This window comes from Vipera berus (genome assembly GCF_964194415.1).
Source record: "Vipera berus genome assembly, chromosome: Z".
Classification (NCBI taxonomy): Eukaryota; Metazoa; Chordata; class Lepidosauria; order Squamata; family Viperidae; genus Vipera; species Vipera berus.
In genome coordinates, this window is record NC_138205.1 from 105,234,519 (window position 1) to 105,256,981 (window position 22,463).

Sequence of the window (22,463 nt, forward strand, 5' to 3'; positions counted from 1 at the left end):
CTGTTGTAAATCGAAGACTACCTGTACTTCATCACTTTTTTTTTTTGGCTCATCAAGTTTTTGACACCTTGTTAGGCGACTGGTGATATTCGATGTTGCCATAAACTAAAAGCGGTACAATGGGTGAAAAGGTTGAAAAGCCCTGGTCTATACTACCTATAATGAACATTAATTTTCCGTGATATTACCCATCTTTTGGTCCTGTTAAAAGCTGGAAAACTAACAGATTTTTTATGGAATTAGCTTAAGCAAGTATTATATTTCTAGGATACTCCAAAAATGATATTAAGTCTGACTAAGCAGTTGGACCCCTTCATGGATTACTGCCTTGTCGTGGCGAAGAGGCTTGTGTAATTCAATGAAGCTATGAGCTATGCCGTGCAGGGCCACCCAAGACGGAAAAGTCATAGCAGAGAGTTCTGACAAAACGTGATCCACTGGAGAAGGAAATGGCAACCCACTCCAGTATCTTTGCCATGAAAACCCCATGGACAGTACCAAAAGGCAAAACAATATGATGCTGGAAGATGAGCCCCTCAGGTCGAAAGGCATCCCATATGCTACTGGGGAAGAGCAGAGGGCTAGTACTAGTAGTGCCAGAAAGAATGAAGTGACTGGGCCAAAGACGAAAGGACGCTCAGCTGTGAATGTGTCTGGTGGTGAAAGGAACGTCCGATGCTGTAAAGATTTTTTATCCATAGGAACCTGGAATGTAAGATCCATGAATCAAGGAAAGCTGGACATGGTCAAACAAGAGATGACAAGACTGAACATCGACATCTTAGGAATCAGCGAACTGAAATGGACAGGAATGGGTGAATTTAATTCAGATGACCATCAGGTATACTACTGCGGGCAAGAATCCCTCAGAAGAAATGGAGTAGCCTTCATAGTCAATAAAAGAGCAGGAAAAGCAATACTGGGATACAATCCCCAAAATGACAGAATGATCTCAGTTTGAATCCAAGGCAAACCATTCAATATCACAGTAGTCCAAGTCTATGCCCCAACCACCAGTGCTGAAGAGGACGAAATTGACCGGTTCTATGAAGCCCTACAGCACCTCACTTCTTAATCAGGAGGTGAGGGAGGATCCCTTGCAGGGTCGTGCCGAGGAATTTAGTCAACATCTGTCGGATAAAATCGCTCGGATTCGGACCGGTTTGGACTCCAGCTGGGCAGAGTCAGGCGATCAGGACACGGGCGGTCTTGTCAATGTTACCTGGGAAGAGTTTGATTCTGTGACCCCTGATGAAGTGGACAGGATTATGGGGAGGCTGAGCTCCTCCACATGTTTGTTGGACCCGTGCCCTTCCTGGCTGGTTTATGCAGCTAGGGAGAGGACACGAGGCTGGCTCCAGGCGGTTATATCTGCTTCTTTGAGTGAGGGTTATTTCCCCACCGTCTTGAAGGAGGCGGTGGTGAGACCTCTCCTCAAGAAGCCTGCCTTGGACCCAGCTGTTTTGAACAACTTTCATCCAGTCTCCAACCTTCGCTTTCTTGCGAAGGTTGTCGAGAGTGTGGTGGCGCATCAGCTCCCTCTGGTCCTGGATGAAGCGGATTATCTGGACCCCTACCAATCGGGTTTCAGGCCCGGGTACAGCACGGAGACGGCATTGGTCGCTCTGGTGAATGATCTCTGGAGGGCTCGGGATAGGGGATATTCCTCTGTCCTAGTCCTATTAGACCTCTCGGCGGCTTTCGATACCATCGACCATGGTATCCTGCTGCGGCGTCTCAGGGGATTGGGAGTGGGAGGCACAGTTCTTCAGTGGTTCTCCTCCTATCTCCTGGGACGCTCGCAGTCGGTGTTGGCAGGGGGACAGAGATCGGCCCCTAGGTCTCTCATTTGTGGAGTTCCTCAGGGGTCGGTTCTCTCGCCTCTCCTGTTCAACATCTACATGAAACCGCTGGGTGAGATCATTCGTGGTTTTGGAGTTGGGTATCATCAATATGCTGATGATACCCAACTTTTCTTTTCGACCCCAAACCACCCCAGTGATGCCCTCGCTGTGATGTCCCGTTGCCTGGAGGCGGTTCGGGTCTGGATGGGGAGGAACAGACTTCAACTCAACCCTGACAAGACTGAGTGGCTGTACATTCCGGCATCCCGGGACATTCAAAATGTTCCATCTCTTTCTATGGGGGGTGAGTTCTTACCCCCCGTGGATAGGGCTCGCAACTTGGGAGTCCTCCTAGATTCACGGCTTACCCTGGAAGATCATATAGTGGCCGTGACTAGGGGGGCTTTCGCCCAGGTTCGCCTGGTGCGCCAGTTGCGGCCCTATCTGAACCGGGACGCCCTGTGTACGGTCACTCATGCGCTCGTGACCTCTCGCCTTGACTACTGTAATGCTCTCTACATGGGGCTTCCCTTGAAGACCACTCGGAGGCTCCAACTGGTACAGAATGCGGCCGCGAGAGTTGTCTTGGGAGTTTCCCGGTACTCCCATGTTACACCTTTGCTCCGCGAGCTGCATTGGTTACCAGTTGTCTTTCGGGTGAGGTTCAAGGTTTTGGTTACGATCTTTAAGTCCCTACATGGCATGGGTCCGGGATACCTCAGGGACCATCTGCTGCCGGCATCAACTCCCCTCCGCCCTGTGCGTTCCCACAGAGAGGGCCTCCTCAGGGTGCCGCCAGTCAAGGAATGCCGACTGGTGGCCCCCAGGGGGAGGGCCTTCTCTGTGGGCGCTCCGGTACTATGGAACCAACTGCCGGTGGAGCTTCGGACGGCATCAGACCTCCGAACTTTCCGTCGTGGCCTGAAGACCCACCTATTTGAAATGGCTGGTCTGGCCTGACGGGGGATTATGGGTTTTAATTTGTTGTTTTAGATTTGTATTACTGTTTTTAACTGGGCATGGGTTTAATCTTTTTTAATTTTTGTATTGTCTTTTTTATATATGCCCTGTGAACCGCCCTGAGTCCCTACCAAGGAGAAGGGCGGTATACAAATTAAATAAAACTTGAAACTTGAAACTTGAAACCTTATAGAACTAACACCAAAAAATGTTGTCCTTATCATCATGGGGGATTGGAATCTAAAGTAGGAAGCCAAAAGATAAGCGGAATAACAGGCAAGTTTGGCCGTGGAGTACAAAATGAAGCAGGGCACAGCCTGATAGAATTTTGTTAAGAGAATACGATGGTCATAGCAAACACTCTTTTCCAACAACCCAAGAGACGGCTCTACACATGGACATCACCAGACGGCCAACACAGAAATCAGATTGACTATATGCTCTGCAGCCAAAGATGGAGAAGCTCTATACAGTCAGTAAAAACAAGACCAGGCGCTGACTGTGGCTCAGACCATGAGCTTCTCATTGCAAAGTTTAGACTTAAAATGAAGAAAGTAGGGAAAAGCACTAGGCCACTCAGGTATGAATTAAATCATATCCCTGTTGAATACACAGTAGAGGTGACAAATAGTTTTAAGGAATTAGATCTGATAGAGTGCCTGAACAACTATGGACAGAGGTTCACAACATTGTACAAGAGGTAGCAACCAAAACCATCCCAAAGAAAAAGAAATGCAAGAAAGCAAAATGGCTGTCTGAGGAAGTTTGCAAATAGCTGATGAAAGGAGGGAAGCGAAAGGCAAGGGAGAAAAAGAAAGATATCCCCAATTGAATGCAGAATTCCAGAGAATAGCTAGAAGAGATAAGAATGCCTTCTTAAATGAACAGTGCAAAGAAATAGAAGAAAACAATAGAATAGGGAGGACCAGAGATCTTTTCAAGAAAATTGGAGAGATGAAGGGAACGTTTAATGCAAAAATGGGCATGATAAAGGACCAAAATGGCAGGGACCTAACAGAGGCAGAAGAGATTAAGAAGAGGTGGCAAAATTACACAGAAGAACTATACAAGAATGAGCTTAACGTCCCTGATAATCACAGTGACATGGTCACTGACCTCGAGCCAGACATCCTAGAATGTGAAGTGAAGTGGGCCTTAGAAAAGCTGAGCAACAACAAAGCTAGTGGAAGTTGAGCTGACCTATTCAAAATCTTAAAAGACGATGCAGTAAAAGTGCTACACTCAATTTGCCAGCAAATCTGGAAAACTCAACAGTGGCCACAGGATTGGAAAAGATCAGTTTACATTCCAATTCCAAAGAAAGGCAGTGCCAAAGAATGTTCAAACTATCGCACCATTGCATTCATTTCTCATGCTACTAAAGTTATACTTAAAATCCTACAAGCTAGACTCCAGCAGTATGTGGATCGAGAACTACCAGAAGTACAGGTAGGATTTCGAAGAGGCAGAGGAACTAGAGATCAAATTGCCAATATACGCTGGATCATGGAGAAAGCTAGAGAGTTCCAGAAAAACATCTACTTCTGCTTCATTGACTATGCTAAAGCATTTGATTGTGTGGATCACAACAAACTGTGGCAAGTTCTTAAAGAAATGGGAGTACCAGACCATCTTATTTGTCTCTTGAGAAGCCTATATGTGGGCCAAGAAGCAAAAGTGAGAACTGGGCACGTAACCACTGATTGGCTTAAAATTGGGAAAGGAGTCTGGCAAGGCTGTATACTGTCACCCTGCCTGTTTAACTTATATGCAGAGCACATCATGAGAAAGGCAGGGCTAGATGAATCAAAAGTTGGAATTAAGATTGCCAGGAGAAATATCAACAACCTAAGATATGCAGATGATACCAATCTAATGGCAGAAAGTGGAAGAGGAACTAAAGAGCTTCTTGATGTGGGTGAAGAAAGAGTGCAAAAGTGGGCTTGAAACTCAACATTAAGAAAACCAAGATCATGGCATCCGGCCCTCTCAATTCCTGGCAAATAGATGGGGAAGAAATGGAGGTAGTGACAGATTTTATTTTCCTGGGCTCCAAGATCACCACAGATGGGGACTGCAGCTAAGAAATTAAAAGACACTTGCTCCTGGGGAGGAAAGCTACGGCAAATCTAGACAGCATACTAAAAAGCAGAGACATCACCCTGCCAACTAAAGTGCAAATAGTCAAGGCCATGGTTTTCCCAGTTGCAATGTATGGCTGTGAAAGTTGGACCATAAGAAAGGCTGAGCGCCAAAGAATTTAGGACTTTGAACTATGGTGCTGAAGAAGACTCCTGCGAGTCCCCTGGACTGCAAGACGATCAAACCTGTGAGTCCTAGAGGAGATCCCAAAGTTGAAACTCAAATACTTAGGCCACCTAATGAGAAGGAAGGACTCACTGGAGAAGAGCCTAATGCTGGGAAAGTTTGAGGGCAATAGAAGAAGGGATGGCAGAGAATGAGGTGGCTGGACTGAAGCAGTAGGCATGAGCTTAAATGGACTCCAGAAGATGGTAGAGGATAGGAAGGCATGCAAACACAAGATGAAATTCCACTGACAAATACCCTCTATTTATCTTCCCCATTTATATCCAGTTGAATAGCTTGTATAAAGTCCTGGTATGACAACAGTTGAAAGAAGCAACTTGAAAATGCCATTATGTTAGAAATGAAGTACATGTGAACTTCTGCAGATTTTCTTCTCAAATAAGCCAAATAATTTATACATCATTAGAGGTATGTTCTAAGATCATCTATATTTTATTACTTCAGCTAAAGGAAGTTATATTGCACTTAAATCTATATCACACAGTCAACCACCAGGGTAGCATTTTCTTCATGCACCATGGTTAAACTATTCCAAGTAGCAATGCTGATAGTTAATTATGGAAATGACTGTTTCATTTTCACATTTCTTTCTACAGTTGCTCCTATCTATCAAAGTGACTGCTTACCTTCACTTTCATAAATATGATGAAAAGAAAGCATTAACCTAGGGCACAGGTCTGCAACCCGCGGCTCCGGAGCCGCATGCGGCTCTTTCAGCCGTCTCCTGCGGCTCCCAGTCCTCTGCCATGTGCAGTCCAAAAAACAAAAAAAAAAGTGGGACTAAAAAAGTTCAACCAATCAATTCAAATATGCAGGGTAGGTGCGTATCTTGCCTTGGCTCCACTCTTCAGTCAAACCCTGTTCTGCGCATGCGCGCATGTACACACATTTTTTGCGGCTCCCAGTTTTTCCTTTTGTGAGGGAACCGGTTCCAAGTGGCTCTTTCACTGTTTCAGGTTGCTGACCCCTGACCTAGGGTATCTGGAGAGTTTGGAGAACCAGAGGACTACTGGTATTCCTATCATAATATCATAATCTTATAAAAATATCCAGTATAGAAAGTTCAAAGCTGGAGCTAAATTTAAAATAACAGCTGTGATTATTTAATATTGCTCCACATCAAAGAAAATATGGTAAGTACATGAGCGATAAATTACCATTTTTAAAGCCCAGGGCTCAAAATCTTGGCAAGATCTGAAACAAACATTGAATTATGTTGATTATAGAAGTAGCAGTTGTGTGAAGCAATATTCACAAAAGAAAAGAGCTCAATGATTCCATGGATAGCTTTGATTGATAAATTTTTGAAAGTGACGCATTCTTAACAACAGAGAAAGCAAACATTCAGCAGTAAGAGCAATGTATCCAGAACTGTTGAACTTGTAGTACATTTTTTAAAATCATGTGCACCAATTCACCCAAGGAATAACAGAAAAGAAAAAATGATAGAAATGAGACAGGAAATAAAATCAAATTAAATCAAAGCAATATTTGACAGATTGTATGAGATGAATGTTTCTGTCATGGTCAAAAGGAAGAAAACAAATCATGCTTTTTGGTTTTGCTTTTGTGTGTCCTTTTAAAAAAAAGAATAATGAGATAACTTTTCAATATGGGAATGGAAACGTGTCTCCCATCAAAACGTGTTTCTGCTCAAGAATTTTCCAAATGGAACTCTCTGAAATAGATGCTATATACATTGTGCACAAACAATAGAAAGAAAACATTTTGACACAGGTTTTTAGAAACAATGAACTGAAGACTAATATCCTTTACATACCAGAAATAATCCACTGAAATAAATCTTAATCTTAGTCCAATTTTTTCCAGTGCTCATTGATGTTTATTGTTAGTGCTTCCTGATCAGTTGTATTTTGAATTATCAGTAATAGTGCCATAGTACTAGCACAAATTATCAATATTTTTCTCTTTATTTTTAAAATGACAACTCTAATTTTGAAAATCAACTGCCTTTAATATTTATTGAAAATATACTTAACATCTAGATTGAATAAATGAGAGTATATAATACCCATTGTTAATACTCATGCAAGGAGGTAATAATGTAGGTTTATACTACATATGTGTTTAAAGAAAATGCATAGTGTAAAAGAATTGGGTCATCTTAATCTTTGAATTACAGTCTATCACATTAATGTAAGAAAATAAAGATCAACTGGAATTTGTAACATTTGGGTTTTGTCCCGTGTACTCGTATACTGGTGACTTATGTGCACTGAATTGTGTATATATAGGCAAGGTTCCTCTGCAAATGGGACTGTCATCTAGATCAGGGCTTTTCAACTGGTGGCACGTGTACCACCAGTGGTACTTTGACATGTGGCAGGTGGTACATGACCTTCCTAGACAAGAGTAGCAGGGGAGGGGAATGAGCTAAAGAGACCAAAGGCTGAGGGAGAGGCAGCTGGAGCTGCAGGACTGTCGGGGCTCGGCAAAAGCCCCAGGATCGCTGCAGGGCTCCAGTTGATTGGCGCTTCCAGAAGAAGCGCAGAGGTGGAGGTGAACTGAAGAAAAAGGGGGGGGGGAGAAGAGAGGATATAAAAGGAGGTGGTTTTGATGGGAAAGCGGAAAAAAATACAACAGGGAAAGAGAAGGGAACAGAGAAGAAGCTGTGGAAGGAGAACTCATCAGGCAGGGAACAAAAAGAGACAGAAGAAGCAGCAGCTGTTGCTGAAAGAAAAGGTCTCCTGGTTCGTTTTTTCCAGCAGGAGAATGCAATCAGCACTGAAGTAATGAAAAGCCAGGAGTCGAGCATGTCAGAAAGGAGGTTGGTTTATTTCGGAAGCCAATGGGTTCCTGGTCAGCTGGCAGCTTGAATGGATTACCATAAGGATTTTTATACAGTTTTTACAGCATTTTGTAATTCAGAGGGTCGGTTTGTGTGCTTTGGTTATTGGAATATTTTAGTCTGTTTCACAAAGGCTAGCAATGAGTCCAAAGTGTTGGCTTTCATAGGTTTAATCCCTTTAAACAAATGTAATTAGTTTTACCCCTTTATCTTGAGTCTGTCTATGGCTTTTAGTAAGTTTTCTTTGTAGGTAAACAAACTTAATTTAAGGTTATGTGTTTTCGCAATTGCGACCCTTTTAGACTCAGGTTGCTACATTGTTTAAAACTGAGACAGCCTGAGGCAGCTTAAACAAAAAAAACCTGTAGTGTTTTTAATTCTGGGAGGCTTTTGTGAGCCTTTCTTGCTTTGCGCTTGATTCTTGTGTCTTTAAGGGTACAGTGAAGGGATTTGTGTCTATGTGCGTGTGTGTGTGTGTGTGTGTGTGTGCGCGCGCGTCTATTCTTACTATACTGTGGAAGGAGAGAAGGCAGGGAGGAAGAAGAGGAGAGGGAGAGAGGAAGAAGGGTGGGCCGACCAGCCAGCTGATAGTGGTGCATATTAATAAATATAGATAAATTCATCATACGTTTGTCAGTGCAAGGGAAAGTGATTCAGCAAAGGAACTGCCATCAAAGAAATTAAAACTGGTATTTTTTTCCTTTTTTTCTACAGTTTGTAACATTTTATTAGATTATAGAATAAAATACAAAAATACAAAAGCAAATAGCAGGACAAAGGGGGGAAGAAAAAGGGGGGAAAGTGAGGGGGAGAAGGGAAAAACTTCCTCTGTTGCAGTAGAAGGAAGCATTAACATTGGACCTCAACTTTTTACTTTTCCATAATATTATAAACTAGCCATTTCTATAATAACAAATGAATCTAATCAGTAAAACCCAAAATCCCCCCCCCTTTTTTTTTTACTCATCAAGTTTTTGACGTCTTGCTAACCACTGGTGGTATTCAAATATTGTCATATCCTAAAAGTGGTACAATCTGTGAAAAGGTTGAAAAGCCCTGATCTAGATGCTGAATGTCTTATTACTTACAGCCTCAAAATAACTATATAGAGCCAGACTAATGCTTGGTAGGAAACAATCTGTATGCAAAAGATATACAGATATCATGACAAGTCTATATCTGCAAAAGTCTTTGCTAATGGTCTTCCCTTGACACTCTATGGAAGCATAAGTTAGATTCTGATGAAGCAGGATAGAAACTGAAGCTTTTGAATATTGATGTTAAAGTCTGAGAATACTATGGAGACAAAAAACAACAAATGGAACATAGAACAAATCAATCTAGAGTTCCCAGTCATGGAATAAATGACCAAATTACTATATTTTGGACACAATCATATGAAGACCAGACTCTTGATAAATCTATAATGAGAAAGATAGAAGGAAAGAACAGAAGAGGTGACTGCTATTAAGGTGGATGGGCTCATTTATAAGGGCAACTGATGCACCACTGGAAGATCTGAAGGGCCAGGTGGGAGAAGATAACCTAAGAGAAAGTCTATCTATGTGTTTACTAATAGTTGATACCAATTTGATGAAATATAATCAATATTTATCTGCATAAAAAGTTAATGAAAATCAAATTGGATAATGAAATATATTAAATGCCTGATCCAAATATAAACTGAAATAAATATCTTCTGCCAGCAAGGCAGATGAAAACAAAATTCAAGCTAAGGAAAGAGAAAGATTATCAAGAGTGATGACAGTGCATAAAGTGAATTCCAGTAAGAAAAATTAACCACAGACCTGGAAATAAAGGATGCTGTAGGAGAAAAAAGGTGCAATATGGATAAATATCAGAAATGTTGGAAGATTCAAAACCAGAAAAAAGAAATATCAAATTATTTTAACTTTTAATTTACTATTGCGATAAACAGAACCTGTGTATACAGCACAAATATTGAGTTTTATGTATATTGCTTATATAGTTTCATTTAAGATCCCAAGACCATTCCAGTTCCATATTAAAATAAACCACTATTACTTAAATAATAGATCTTCAGAATACTTTTACTTTGGCTGCTAAGGATCATGCGCTTTATAATTCCTCATCTTTTATAGCAGATTTTCACATTTTCACAGCAAAGGCAGAATAAAAGCAATGAATATCAAACTCATAGAAATCAATCATGACAATTTAAATATTATTTGAAAAAAAGTACAAATTAAGAGAGTCTGAAATTACAGTGGTACTTTGCTACTCCTTAATTGGTTCTGGGAGGTGCAACGAGTACCAAAAATGAAGAGTACCAAACAAAATTTTCCCACAAAGAATAATGTAATGAGTAACAAGGCAATTGAGCACCACTGTAGAAGCAAATGTAGCCATATCCCTTACATTAAAATGTAGGACACAATTGGAAAAAAAATGCAATTAGACAAATGATTGATCCCAATTTATAAATCTGTAACAATACTTACAGATTTGAAATTGTTATTTGAAAATTGTTTTGAACTCTCAGAAAAGTCAATTCTCATTAAAATATAGAATATATCATAAATATTTACATCCAAAAATACTACAAATAGAATTTCTAAATAAAAACAGTAATATTACCAACACAATCAAGAAAATAACAATAATTCTAAGGCAGAAAAACTAGGAAAAGCAAAATAAAATACTTTAAGCAAAAAACATATTTGCTGCAAAATTGTAAATTCTGATCAGACAGATTTATAAAACAAACAAGTTCAGTCAATCACAAAGAGACAGTTATCTCTTCAAGCCTTAATGCTGCATAGAATCTGACACAAAATTATGGATATTCTTCAGGATACTTCCAAAATGAAAACCTAACTCTCCGTTGCATAAAATTGGAGAATCAAAACTACAATCTTTAAATATTACAATGCACTGAATTTTACATGACTATTAAAATCCACATTTACCAGTTCACAAGATTAAATTTTAACCACTACTTTCTATAAATGTGACCAGCCCAATAGAAAAATTATGTATTTGTGAAATGTAGGAATTGCAATGTTGAATTCAACAAGTTCTTACCAGTTTACTGAAATGGTATTTACAGTAACCACAGTATTGGACGTTGTCTGCACCGTTACCTTCTTCTTCACAAAGAAGTCCTGCAAACTGTGCACTGAAAGAGACAAAATGAAAACAAAGAAAAAATAGGAAGTGTCAGCTACTGAAGATTGCAAACATGGCTGCTTAATAAAATTTTACAATCCAGTTATTAACTGACCTTTTAATTTGGAGCAATTATGCTGGAAAACTAATCAATAAAGTATCTTTATGACATGTAGAAGGAACTTAGCAATCAGATTTGGAGGATAAAGGCAAAAAATGAGATTTTCCTGAGATAGTGCAACAGTAAAATAAATCTATTATATGTAACCAGTCTGAATAACTCAGGTGACATGTGGCAACATATGAACACTCTAGGCAATAAAGAGCTCAGGAAAAAAAGACTGTCCTTTCTGTTTACTTACCATGTTACATGGAAAGCTTGACGACATCCATGTTTATTACAGGTCATGCAAGCACCTGAGGCTGCTTTGCTTTCTCTGCCTTGCTCTTCACATATATAACATGTCTATTGGAAAAAATAATACTGCAATAAATATGCAATTTGCTTTAAGCAGGCTAAAACTTGACAACGAGAGTAAAAACTGAACAGTCCTTCTGTTTTCAGATATGTTACTTTACACTGAATGCAGTTCAAGTTCAAGACCTTTAAAGCCCTTAATGGCATAAGTCCTGATGAATTGATGAACTAGGACAAACCCATCCTTTTCATGCTGACAAAAATGGACTACTTCTCATTGGTCAAAGAACTCTGACTATCGGGATCTAGAAGAGCCTTCTCTGCTACAGTGCCTGCCCTTTGGAACATCTTACCCTCTAAGATAAAATCTGCCCCCTCCTTCAACAAGAGGCTAAAATCCTAACTGCTGGGTGACCTGGGACCAAATAGTGGAGTTCCAGGCTGCAGGTGGCTGCTGTACTGATGGCAGACTCCACTCCCCCCCCACCTTGCAATCTGCTCTCCAACCATCCATCTTTTTGGTTATCAAACTGATGTATTCTTGGTGTGTTCTTTTTCACTGTTTATTTTGTTGTTCTATTATTTTATTTCTATTCTGTTTACATTTCCTTTCAGTTTCTTCCTTTTTTATTATGGTAAGCCACCTAGAGTAGCCACACAGCAAGAAAGGTTGCAAATAAATTAAACAAATAAATTTGTAGCTTATGTAAATAATTTAAGAATGAAAATTTGAAAGATCCTCTAAGAATGTGGTAAGAATATAAAAGTATTGTTCAAATATTGGAACTGTCTCAATAATATACATCTCATTTAATTGTTTCATTACATGAACAATAAATACTGATTGTAGCAGGCAGCATATTTTTTTTCTTCAAAATATGTTACATTTCCATTCTAACCCATAATTAGATATTCGTCGAATACTTTATCTCTTTACATTCTTCTTGATAGTATCTGATTAATCTATATCTACATTTATTAAATTTAAATAAACACTTGTGCCTACTTCTCTGATATAAAAATCTGATTTATAAGGAAGTTTGTCAAATATCATAATATGAATTTGGACAGTTGCAAGCCTACCCTTACAAACATGTAAGTAATTATTGGGAAGTACTGTAGTAAAGGATCAAGATGTAATTATGTTCCTTGAGCATATACAAATACCCCCCTAAGTTACATAGACCAACATACTAGAAACTCAATTTAATGCAAATGTAGCTAAGATGCACTAAAGTCTCCATGTACATACAATGCACTGTAATACAGTAGATGAATACCCAATGTATGCAAAAATTGGATTGTACAAGGCTTTCTGAAATAAAATAACATAATCAGAGAAGTCCTGTATGACTATGCTTGTCGTCTAAAACTGAACAATTCATAAGAATATAAGAGATTTGTTTGATCAGACCAAGAAAGCATATAATATAGCATCCAATTTATCACAAAAGTCCATCAGACCTCTATGGAATGATCCATAACTAAGGCATAAGGGCAATAGCCATCTCTTATTACAGGTAGTCTTTGACTTACAGCCACAATTGAGCCCAAAATTTCTGTTTCTAATTTGTTAAGTAAGTTTTGTCCCATTTTACAACCTTTCTTGCGACAGTTGTTAAGTGAATCACTGCAATTGCTAAGTAACACAATTGTAAAGTGAATCTGGGTTCCCTCTGACTTTGATTGTCAGAAGATCACAAAAGTGATCACATGGCCCTGGGACACTGCTACCATCATAAATATGAGTCATCCAAATTTTGATCACGTAACCATGAGAATGCTACAATGCTCGTAAATGTGAAAAACAGTCATAAGTCAAGTTTTTCAATGCTGTTGTAACTTTGAACAATCACCAAACAAATGGCTGTTAGTCAAGGTCTACCTGTATTGTTGCCACCTGTTTGTGTTTGTTATCTTTAAAATTCAAGCACTCAAGTTGGCATAGAACTGATAAGAACTTGTTCTTTGAATTTAGGGGAGAGACACTCACTTTGCAAAGTGCTTTTTTTTGCCTTACATCCCAATTGTATACTGTAAATACTTCAGACAAAGTGAACAGTATTGAGGGAGGGCTTAAATTTTTTTGTAGGATACAGGAACAAATGATACATAAATTCAGTATACGTGATGCATCAAAAAGCAGCAATAAAAGACACTGTTTAAATGTGAGAAAATACAGACACCCTTTAAAAAATGTTGCATTTTCCCTTTCCCCATTTGGGAATGTTTCTTTAATACCTGCAACATTCAGGAACTCCAGAATAAGTTCCCTGTTGTTTGGTTTATAAGCCGTCTTATGAATAGGCTAGTTTTGCATATATAAATAAAAAATGGCTTTGGCTAAAAAGAAAATACGGTTTCCCAAACCAAAAGAAAACATGAGGTCATGCTAAAATGCTAATATCATTTTTATTAAAAGGCCAATAATGAAGCCTAAAATTCCAGGTAACGTAAGTAATAAATTGAAACATTATCATAAACTATTATGAATAGTTGCCATGAATAGGCTTTTCCTTCCTAAATTTAATCTTTCTCTGCCAGCTAACCTGATGATCATCATTGCTTCTTCTATGCCAGGGCTTTTCAACCCTTTCACCCATTGTACCACTTTTAGGATATGGCAACATCCGAGTACCACCAGTCGCCTAGCAAGGTATCAAAAACTTGATGACTCCCCAAAAAAATCGAGGTAGTCCTCGACTTACAACTGTTTGCTTAGTGACTGTTTGAAGTTACAATGGCACTGAAAAAAGTGCCCCCTAAGCCACAGCCAAGCAAGACACCTGCCTGCTCGCCTGAGGTTTTCATTGTTGTGAGCATTTTTGTTGAGGATTGCCAGCAGGTGGGGGACTTTTGGTTTTTATTTTTCCCCCCCTCTGCTGTGTGGTTGCAACAGGTTTTGGTCCCTTCCCTTGAAAGGGAGACCATTGCCATTTTGCTCTTCTCCTCCGCCCCCCGCCTGACCCCAAGAATAAACTTACATAATAGCCTCTTCGGAGAAGATACCAATTTCACTCCCCCTAAGCACCCTGGATCAGACCCCCACATGGTTGTTTTCCCTTGCAAACCCCACCCTTCACTAAAGATCCCAGACCGCTTATGCCTCTCTGGATTCCTTCAGCAACGTAACCGGCACTTTGGAGCTGGTATTCTTGGGAAAGAAGTCAGTCGTGTGTGTGTGTGGGAGGGGGCGGAAACCCAACCGATTCAGGCAGAATTTTTAGTGGCTTTAAGAGCGACCTATTGGAACCGCAGGACCTCACACCACAGATTGCACGGCTCCCCTCCTCCACTGTTTCATCCAGTGGGGTGGGGAGGGAGTCAGGAGAGGCGGCAGCGGTGTGTTCGGAGGAGGGCAGCCCGTGGAAGGCGCAGCAGGTGGAAAAAGGGCCGGACATCCCTGCTGCGAAAGAGTGGGGTGGGGAGGGAGTTGGGTGAGACGGCAGCAGCATGGTCAGAGGAGAGGAGCCTGAGGAAGGCACAACACGTGGGAAAAGGGCCGGACAGCCCTGCTGTGAAACAGCGGGGTGGGGAGGGGAGGGAGTCAGGCGAGGCGGCAGTGGTGTGGTCAGAGGAGGGGAGCCCAAGGAAGGCGCAGCAGGTGGAAAAGGGCCCACTCACCTTTCCAGCACAAGCAATAGGACACAGTCCAACTAGAGTCCTGGACTTCAAAAGAGCTAATTTCAATAAACTTAGAGAGAGTTTGGGAAGGATTCCATGGATGAGAATCCTCAAGGGCAAAACAACTCAAGAAGCTTGGGAAATTTTGAAAAACGAGATAATAAAAGCCCAGTCTAGCACAATACCAACAAAGAAGAAAAATAACAGCTCTCAAAAGAAACCAACATGGCTGCATAAAGAACTCTCTGATAAATTGAAAGACAAAAAAGACAAGTATAAAAAGTGGAAAGAGGGGCACATAACTAAAGCAGAATATCAGCTAATAGCCCGAGCCTGCAAAGATGAAGTGAGGAAAGCTAAGGCTCAAAATGAACTAAGGCTTGCAACAAAAGTCAAAAATAACAAAAAAAAGCTTCTTTCAACATGTAAAAAACAAGAAAAAAGTCAAGGAAACGATTGGCCCATTAGTGGGAGAACGTGGCAAGAAGGTGACAAGCAACAGGGAAAAAGCAGAACTATTTAACTCGTTTTTTTGCATCCGTCTTTACATAAAGGGAAAAAACAGCCCAACCTATTAAAAACAGTACCACAAAAAAAAGATTAGAAACACAAGTTAAGATAAGCAAGAAAATGGTAAGTGAGCACCTGTCCAACCTAGACGAGTCCAAATCACCAGGACCAGATGGATTACACCCCAAGGTTCTCAAGGAACTGGCAGATGTGATCTCAGAACCACTGAACTATATCTTTCAAATATTCTGGAGCACTGGGGAACTAGCGGAGGACTGGAAAAGAGCCGATATAGTTCCCATCTTCAAAAAAGGGGAAAAAATGGATCCAGGAAATCTGGGAAGATTCTGGAAGCCATACTCAGCATGTAGTCCTCAATGGAACTGCATCTACATGGAGGGAAGTGAGTAGTGGTGTTCCCCAGGGCTCTGTTCTGGGCCCAGTGCTTTTCAACATCTTCATCAATGATTTGGATGAGGGGATAGATGGGGAACTCATCAAATTTGCAGATGAAAAACCAGCCATTTGCCGCCTCACGTGTTGCACCCAATGCCCCTGCCAAGAGGGTGTGCAATAAACCGGGCAGAGGTAAGGAACCTGTATATCGGTACCATGGGTCAGATCCCCCCTGCCCCATAGGCTTTGCCTCATCAGAGGCAGGTCCTCCGTGCAGGCCCTTAAGTAGGACTTACTTTCAGGGGGAGGGGTTATATTAGCCCCCCCAAAAAATAATAAGCTGAGGCTTACTTTCAGGGGTGGGTTTATGTTTGGGGAAACATGATGGTAGATGAGTTAGTAATATTTTATTCTAACAGAATCTTTTAAGTCTGAAAGTACAAGTCTCTCAACCTCGTTTTTAATTGCTGATCAATTAGGGCATGTTTTTCCTAAGTTTCTTTATGTTTTAAGCCACTGGCGGCATCTACCTCTGTTGTCTGATAGTTTCCTAGGCAGCATCTCTTCCCCTCATCTCTCAACATCATTTCCACATAATGTCAATGCTTTCTTATGGCAGCATGTGACAGCCACTCTTCATTTAGCCGTTATCTTGTTAATGCTAAACTGAACATCTGGCTGGCAGTGCGATGAACCATAATAATATTTGAATACCATTGGCATTAACAAAATCACCATCAATCTAGCTTTACTTTGAACAGTTTACATCCTGCAACAATTCTAATACCATTAAACAATATCATCTGCCTATTCTAGGTCTTTGGAAAGGACATGATAGGTGGATAACAATGCCAAATCCAATCTCAATATCTGGCAGACTTTGTAACCAATCATCATCATCTCATTTTTCTGAGTGATGTATGCATTTATAACCAAATTTTGTGTACCAGCAACAAAATCGTATCCTCAATATATTAGACAATATAGTGTTTAAAATACTCAGATATTTCTGGAAACTAAAGAAAACAAATGTCATTTCTGGGGAAGAATTTTCTTTTGTTTGAGAAATACCTATAGTATCAGTGGGCCAATCTATACTCAAGAAATGCTAAGGCAATTACCATTCCTATATACACATTACATTTTAAACTATATTTGTTGAACTACTCACACATGGTATTAAAATACCAATTATAGTTCACTCATTACACTAATTCAAAAACAAACAAGCCATTTTTTCATTTTAGAGATAGGCCTTATTCATCTAATTTGCGCCACATCCATTCTCTGGAAACAATTATGGTAGCACTATAGCACTGGAAAAAAGCTACTCTTTGAGTTCTGACCTGTTATTTGATTTGTTCTGATTAATTTCTTAGATTTTTATCAAATTTTTTCTCTAGAACTGGAAGCAACTAATGTGGGAATTTTTTAAAAAAATTTCCTCATGTCATCAACCTGTGCTAGGAGAGAATGACAAGTTTCAAGTCCCTCAATGATTCTCCATAGCTGAATGGAAACATCACTGAATGAGAGAAGTGATCCTACCGCAGAGGATCGTATGGCAAATCTCCTCAAAAAGCCTTCTTTGAATCCAGCAAATTTGAAGAATAATTGTATAGTCTAGTCTCCAAACTTTAGTTTATAGGCATTAGAACTTCTGTCACTAAATTAAATGGATCATCCAAATTCTTTCCAGAGTCAGACACAGATATGGAACAGAAACAGCATTCCTGCAATCTGGTTAATAGCTTTTGTTAGATTGTCCCTCTTGATCCTTTTAGATCTCTTACCTGCTTTTAATGCAAGTCAACCATGCAAACCTTCTGGTATGCTTGTGAGAATTGGGGGAGTGGCACTATGCTTCAGTTACTGTGCTCTCATTTAAGTGAGCAGTTTCAGCTGAAGGGAAACAAGTCCATCCTAGCAGTGACTCCTTTGCAGGCTTTGTCTCTTTCACTCCTATTCTTTAACAACCACATTGAAATTGCTAGGTCAGATTTTGCGTAAGGTGCCATCAAAATGCTGATAATACCTGCTACACATAGAGATCTAAAAACTATGAGGGATTGGATGGAAGAAACAAAATTGAAATTCTGGCATGATGTAGGTCATGTTTATTCAGAATTTAAAAAGGTCCTTGTTGACTTTGTTGTTATTCTGGATACGGTAGCAAGCTTCCTAAAGGAGGAAATCCGCAACACAAGGGCTAGTCTAGATTCACAGTTAAAGGGGGCTTTTGCCCAACCTGTGTTTTATCTGCAGTAGAAAACTGTGGCAACAGTCATCCATGTCTTTAGAATGGCTTATAGTGATGTCGTTTGCATGCAGTTTTTTAGAGCTATTCAGAAACTAAAACACAGCAGAACACAGTAACCTACTTTCAGGTAAGGAGCAGCCATTATGCTTAGATAACACCAGCACTTGGGATGCTTCACTGGCTCTCCAAGAACAATTCAAAGTGCCAGCTATCAACTATAAAGTCCTATATGATTTAGCATCAAGGTATCTGCAGACTACTTTCTCTTACACATAGGAGAATCAACACATTCAGATTCTTGACTAAGAAACTTAGGAGATTTCCCATGTCATATTGGGAAGGAAGTACGGCAATATAGTTTGTTCCTACAGAATACCATATCCTTAAGAATTTGGATGACAATCTTCTTTATGGTCTTTAGAGTGCTCTAAAAAACTGTTCTAAACCATTGGGCAATTAATGGTGCCACAGTGGATGTCAAAGGGAGTAATTATTAGTTTTTATTGTAAATTTGCTGAATTAATATTAGATTGTTTTCAATCCTATCTTTATTACTTTATTATTACAAAAGGAACTCAAGGTGGTAAACATACATTAATACTTTTTCCTCCTCTTATTGAAAGTAATAAATTTTAAAGTTTTTTAAATTTGCTCCCTTAACCAAAAAAGAGGCAGAATAGGACATAAAGCATGAAGCCAGGCAACTTAAGTATTCTGTTGATGAGAACACATCACTGCCAATCCAAAAACTGAGGTGATGTTCTAATTCTGATTGTCTTGTGATGTCTTCCCCTTGCTCCTTCCCTTTCGGCAAATAAGGAAACTGCTATGCTGCCATTGCTTCAGCATAGCTGCAGCACTAATAGACCATATTGCCAGTTAGACAGTGGGACCAGCACTTGCATTTGCAACCTTAAAATTTTTGCAATTCTCCGAAAGATGCTCATGAATTCCTATAGGTTGTAACCTACAATTTGAGGAATATTTATTCAATTTTATTTATTTAATAAATGGACATGCTACCCATCTCACAATCCAGAGATTAGCTAGGTGGTTGAGTGTAAGCTTGATGGCACAACAATTAAGTTGAAATATAACTATCTAAAAATTGTACTCAAGGAACAGTCATTAATGTATTATGATCAAAACTGGACAGCAGTAAGAAACACAAGTGATACAAGGAACACTTTTGTTTAAATGAACAGAATTCTTATCGAACACTGCATATAGATGACACAAAATTGGTTTGCATAACTTAACTCATACAAACCAAAAACAATATTAAATGACACAATGTAAAAATTAGTCAAATAAGCTGGAAGTAACAGTATTAAATTAACATAAAAAATGAATAAAATCTTCAATTAGCAAACAATTACAAATTCAACTACCAAATAGCATGGAGGATATATGGGTTGGTCATAGCATTCCAAACAGTTGACTGTAAATTTAATATGAGGAAGCAGTGGAATATGGCTGCAAAAAGATAATGCAACTTTAAGCTACATTAGTATAATTTCCAAATCACAAGAAATAATAATTCTATACTTGTTTAGGTTCCACTTCAAGTACTGGGTGTAGTTCAGAACACACCATTTTAAGAAGAATTCAGAGAAATTGGAGCAGACCCAAATAATGTGTCTCAGAAAGTTCAGACTGCCACAGGAGCTGTAGATACAGTTCTACAGAGGAATTATTGAGTTTGTCATTTGTACTTCTATAACTATCTGGTCGGTACAGCAACCAGACAGGTCACGTGTACATTTCCAAAGATAGTTAGGACTGCAGAAAAAACAACTGCAACCAGCCTGCCTTTCATTGAAGACCTGGATATTGCACAGTCAGAAAGGAGGGCCGAGAAAATATCTAGACACCCACCACCACCACATCCTGGACATAAACTGTTTCAACTCTTCTCCTCAGGACACTGCTATAGGACATTGCATGCCAAAACTACTACACATACAGGTTTTTTCCCCTCGTATCATCACTCTGCTGATTCCCACAGGACTGTCTTTTGTCTAAGGTTATTTACTCACATACTAGGGCTATATTACCCTTCTCATCTTGTCTACTACCTTCTCCTATTATTATCTTATGATTGTATTCCTTTGTTGTTTGTATGTATACTTGAGAGCTTATGCACAGAGAGACAAATTCCTTGTGTGTACAATCACAATTGGACAATAAAATATTATTTCTATTTCTATTTCTTTTCTCAATAAGAACAATCCAAGAACCAGAAACTAAATTCTATGAAGAAAGATTGAGGAAGAGGAGTATGTTAAATATTTTTCAAATATCAAATAAGAGTCATATACAAAAACTTTCTTATTTTAGAGCACAGGATCTGGAATAGTTGATAAAGGAGAATATTTGTAGCTCAGGGTTGGAATGAAGGATCCTTGGTGCACTCTGAGCTTGGTTGTTTTTTGCAGATGTTTCATTACTCAAATTAAATAACATAATCAGTGTTAATATGGAGTAGGATTGCCTCAATTCATATTCTAGTGGCATGCCCTGTTAATTGGTGGGAGATCTTGGTGGCTGGCCTGTTTACTGTTAGCTTGTTTGGCAACTTCTTGACTGGGATATTATTTATTTCTTTACTGTCAATCTGATGTTAATCTTGGTGTTAATTTGGGTGATGAGTGCTGATGGGAAGGTATTTTGGTCTTTTTGTTCGCTTTCTGGCTTGTTGATTATCTGTTTTGCGCAGTATGATGTTGTTTAGGTCAATGTGTCTATTGATTTGATATTGATTTGATATTGATAGCATTTTTGGACTTGGCTTAGTTTAGGATGGTCATGGCTTCCCCATGAAACTATGGTTCAAGTCTGTCCATATGCTCCTGGACCCCATCAGTGGTCATTCCTTAACTGATGGGGTCCGCAGCATGCTCCCTCTGGTGGCATGGTTGGGGTGGGCCAATCCTATTGTGGTGAGATGATTCTTCAGATAGCCTGGACCCATGCTATGAAGGGTTTTCAAGGTGATAACCAATACCTTGAATTACACTGGAAGCAAGCCAGCAACTAATGTAGCTGAACAACAATGTAACATGAGCCACCCTAGGAACCCCAAGAACAGCCCATGCCACCACATTATGCATCGGTTGTAGCTTCAAAATACACTTTAAGACCCATATAAAGCAAACTGTAATAGTCTAGGCATGAAATGACCAAGGGTTGAATAACTGAGCACAAGTACCCCAAATCCAAGAAAGGTTGTAACTGGTGCACAACACAAGAGTTGTGCAAATGCTCTCCTAGCCATGACTTCTGCCTGTTCTTACAGCAGGAGTCACAAGTCCAGGAGAACCCTCAAGTTGCACACCAGGTCTATTTGGGGTTGTATAAACCCATCAATAATTAGTGATGTCAAACTCCTGAATCTCGACCCTCCAGGCACCCAAAGTCATTCAGCCTTGCCAAGGTTCAGTCGAAGTATGTTGTCCCCCATCCAGACTCTCACAGGCTCTAGGCAACGCAAGAGGGTAGTAACACCATCACCATGAGTGGAAATATAGAGTTGACTATCATCTGCACATTGATGATACTTCAATCAATGGTGACAAATGATCTCATCCAGCGACTTTATGAAATGTTTAAAAAGAGTGGAAAGAGTACTGAGCCCTGCAACATGCCATAAAGGGGTGGCTTTGGCTCTTTCACTCCTTATTAACACCAATCGGGACCAGCTTTGAAGGAAGGAACCAAACCAATGCAAGACTGCGCTGTGCAGCCCAAAACCCTACAGACCCTACAGACAACCCAAAAGGATACCTGATTAATGGTATTGAAGGCTGCTGAAAGCAAGTATGGTTGCACCCCCCCATCCTGCTCTCGCCAAACATCAGCAAGTGTGACCAATGCTATTTCTATCCCATAAATGGGCCTAGATCTTGACTGGAAGAGGTCCAGATAATCAGTTTCATTCAGGACCCTCTGAAGCTGCCAAGCAATCACCTTTTCTACTACCTTCCCTAAGAAAGGTTAGAAACTAGAGGAAAAGTGTCCAGGTAGGTGGGATCAAGAGATGGATGTTTTTAGGGGGCGAACCAGGGCCTCTTTAAAAAAGCCCCGGGAAACTCTTCCAGCAGTGAGGAATTGATCACTACCTGAACCCACCTAGTAGTCACTATCCTGAAAGCTTTCATCAAT

At 39.9% G+C, this 22,463-nt stretch overlaps 1 protein-coding gene across 4 annotated transcripts in view; it reads right to left on the bottom strand.

The window, feature by feature from the left end:
* Nucleotides 1-22,463, bottom strand: part of MLLT10 (MLLT10 histone lysine methyltransferase DOT1L cofactor) — a 125,432-nt gene that overhangs the window by 72,532 nt on the left and 30,437 nt on the right. For all 4 annotated transcript variants that reach the window (XR_014028620.1, XM_081345213.1, XM_081345212.1 and 1 more), the window contains 2 exons: nucleotides 11,454-11,557; nucleotides 11,008-11,101 (listed from right to left, as the gene is read on the bottom strand). Coding sequence is in view for 3 of the 4 variants with exons in the window: in XM_081345213.1 (XP_081201339.1) it covers nucleotides 11,008-11,101; nucleotides 11,454-11,557 (198 nt within the window). In the remaining variant the exon portion in view is untranslated. The remainder of the gene's footprint in view (nucleotides 1-11,007; nucleotides 11,102-11,453; nucleotides 11,558-22,463) is intronic.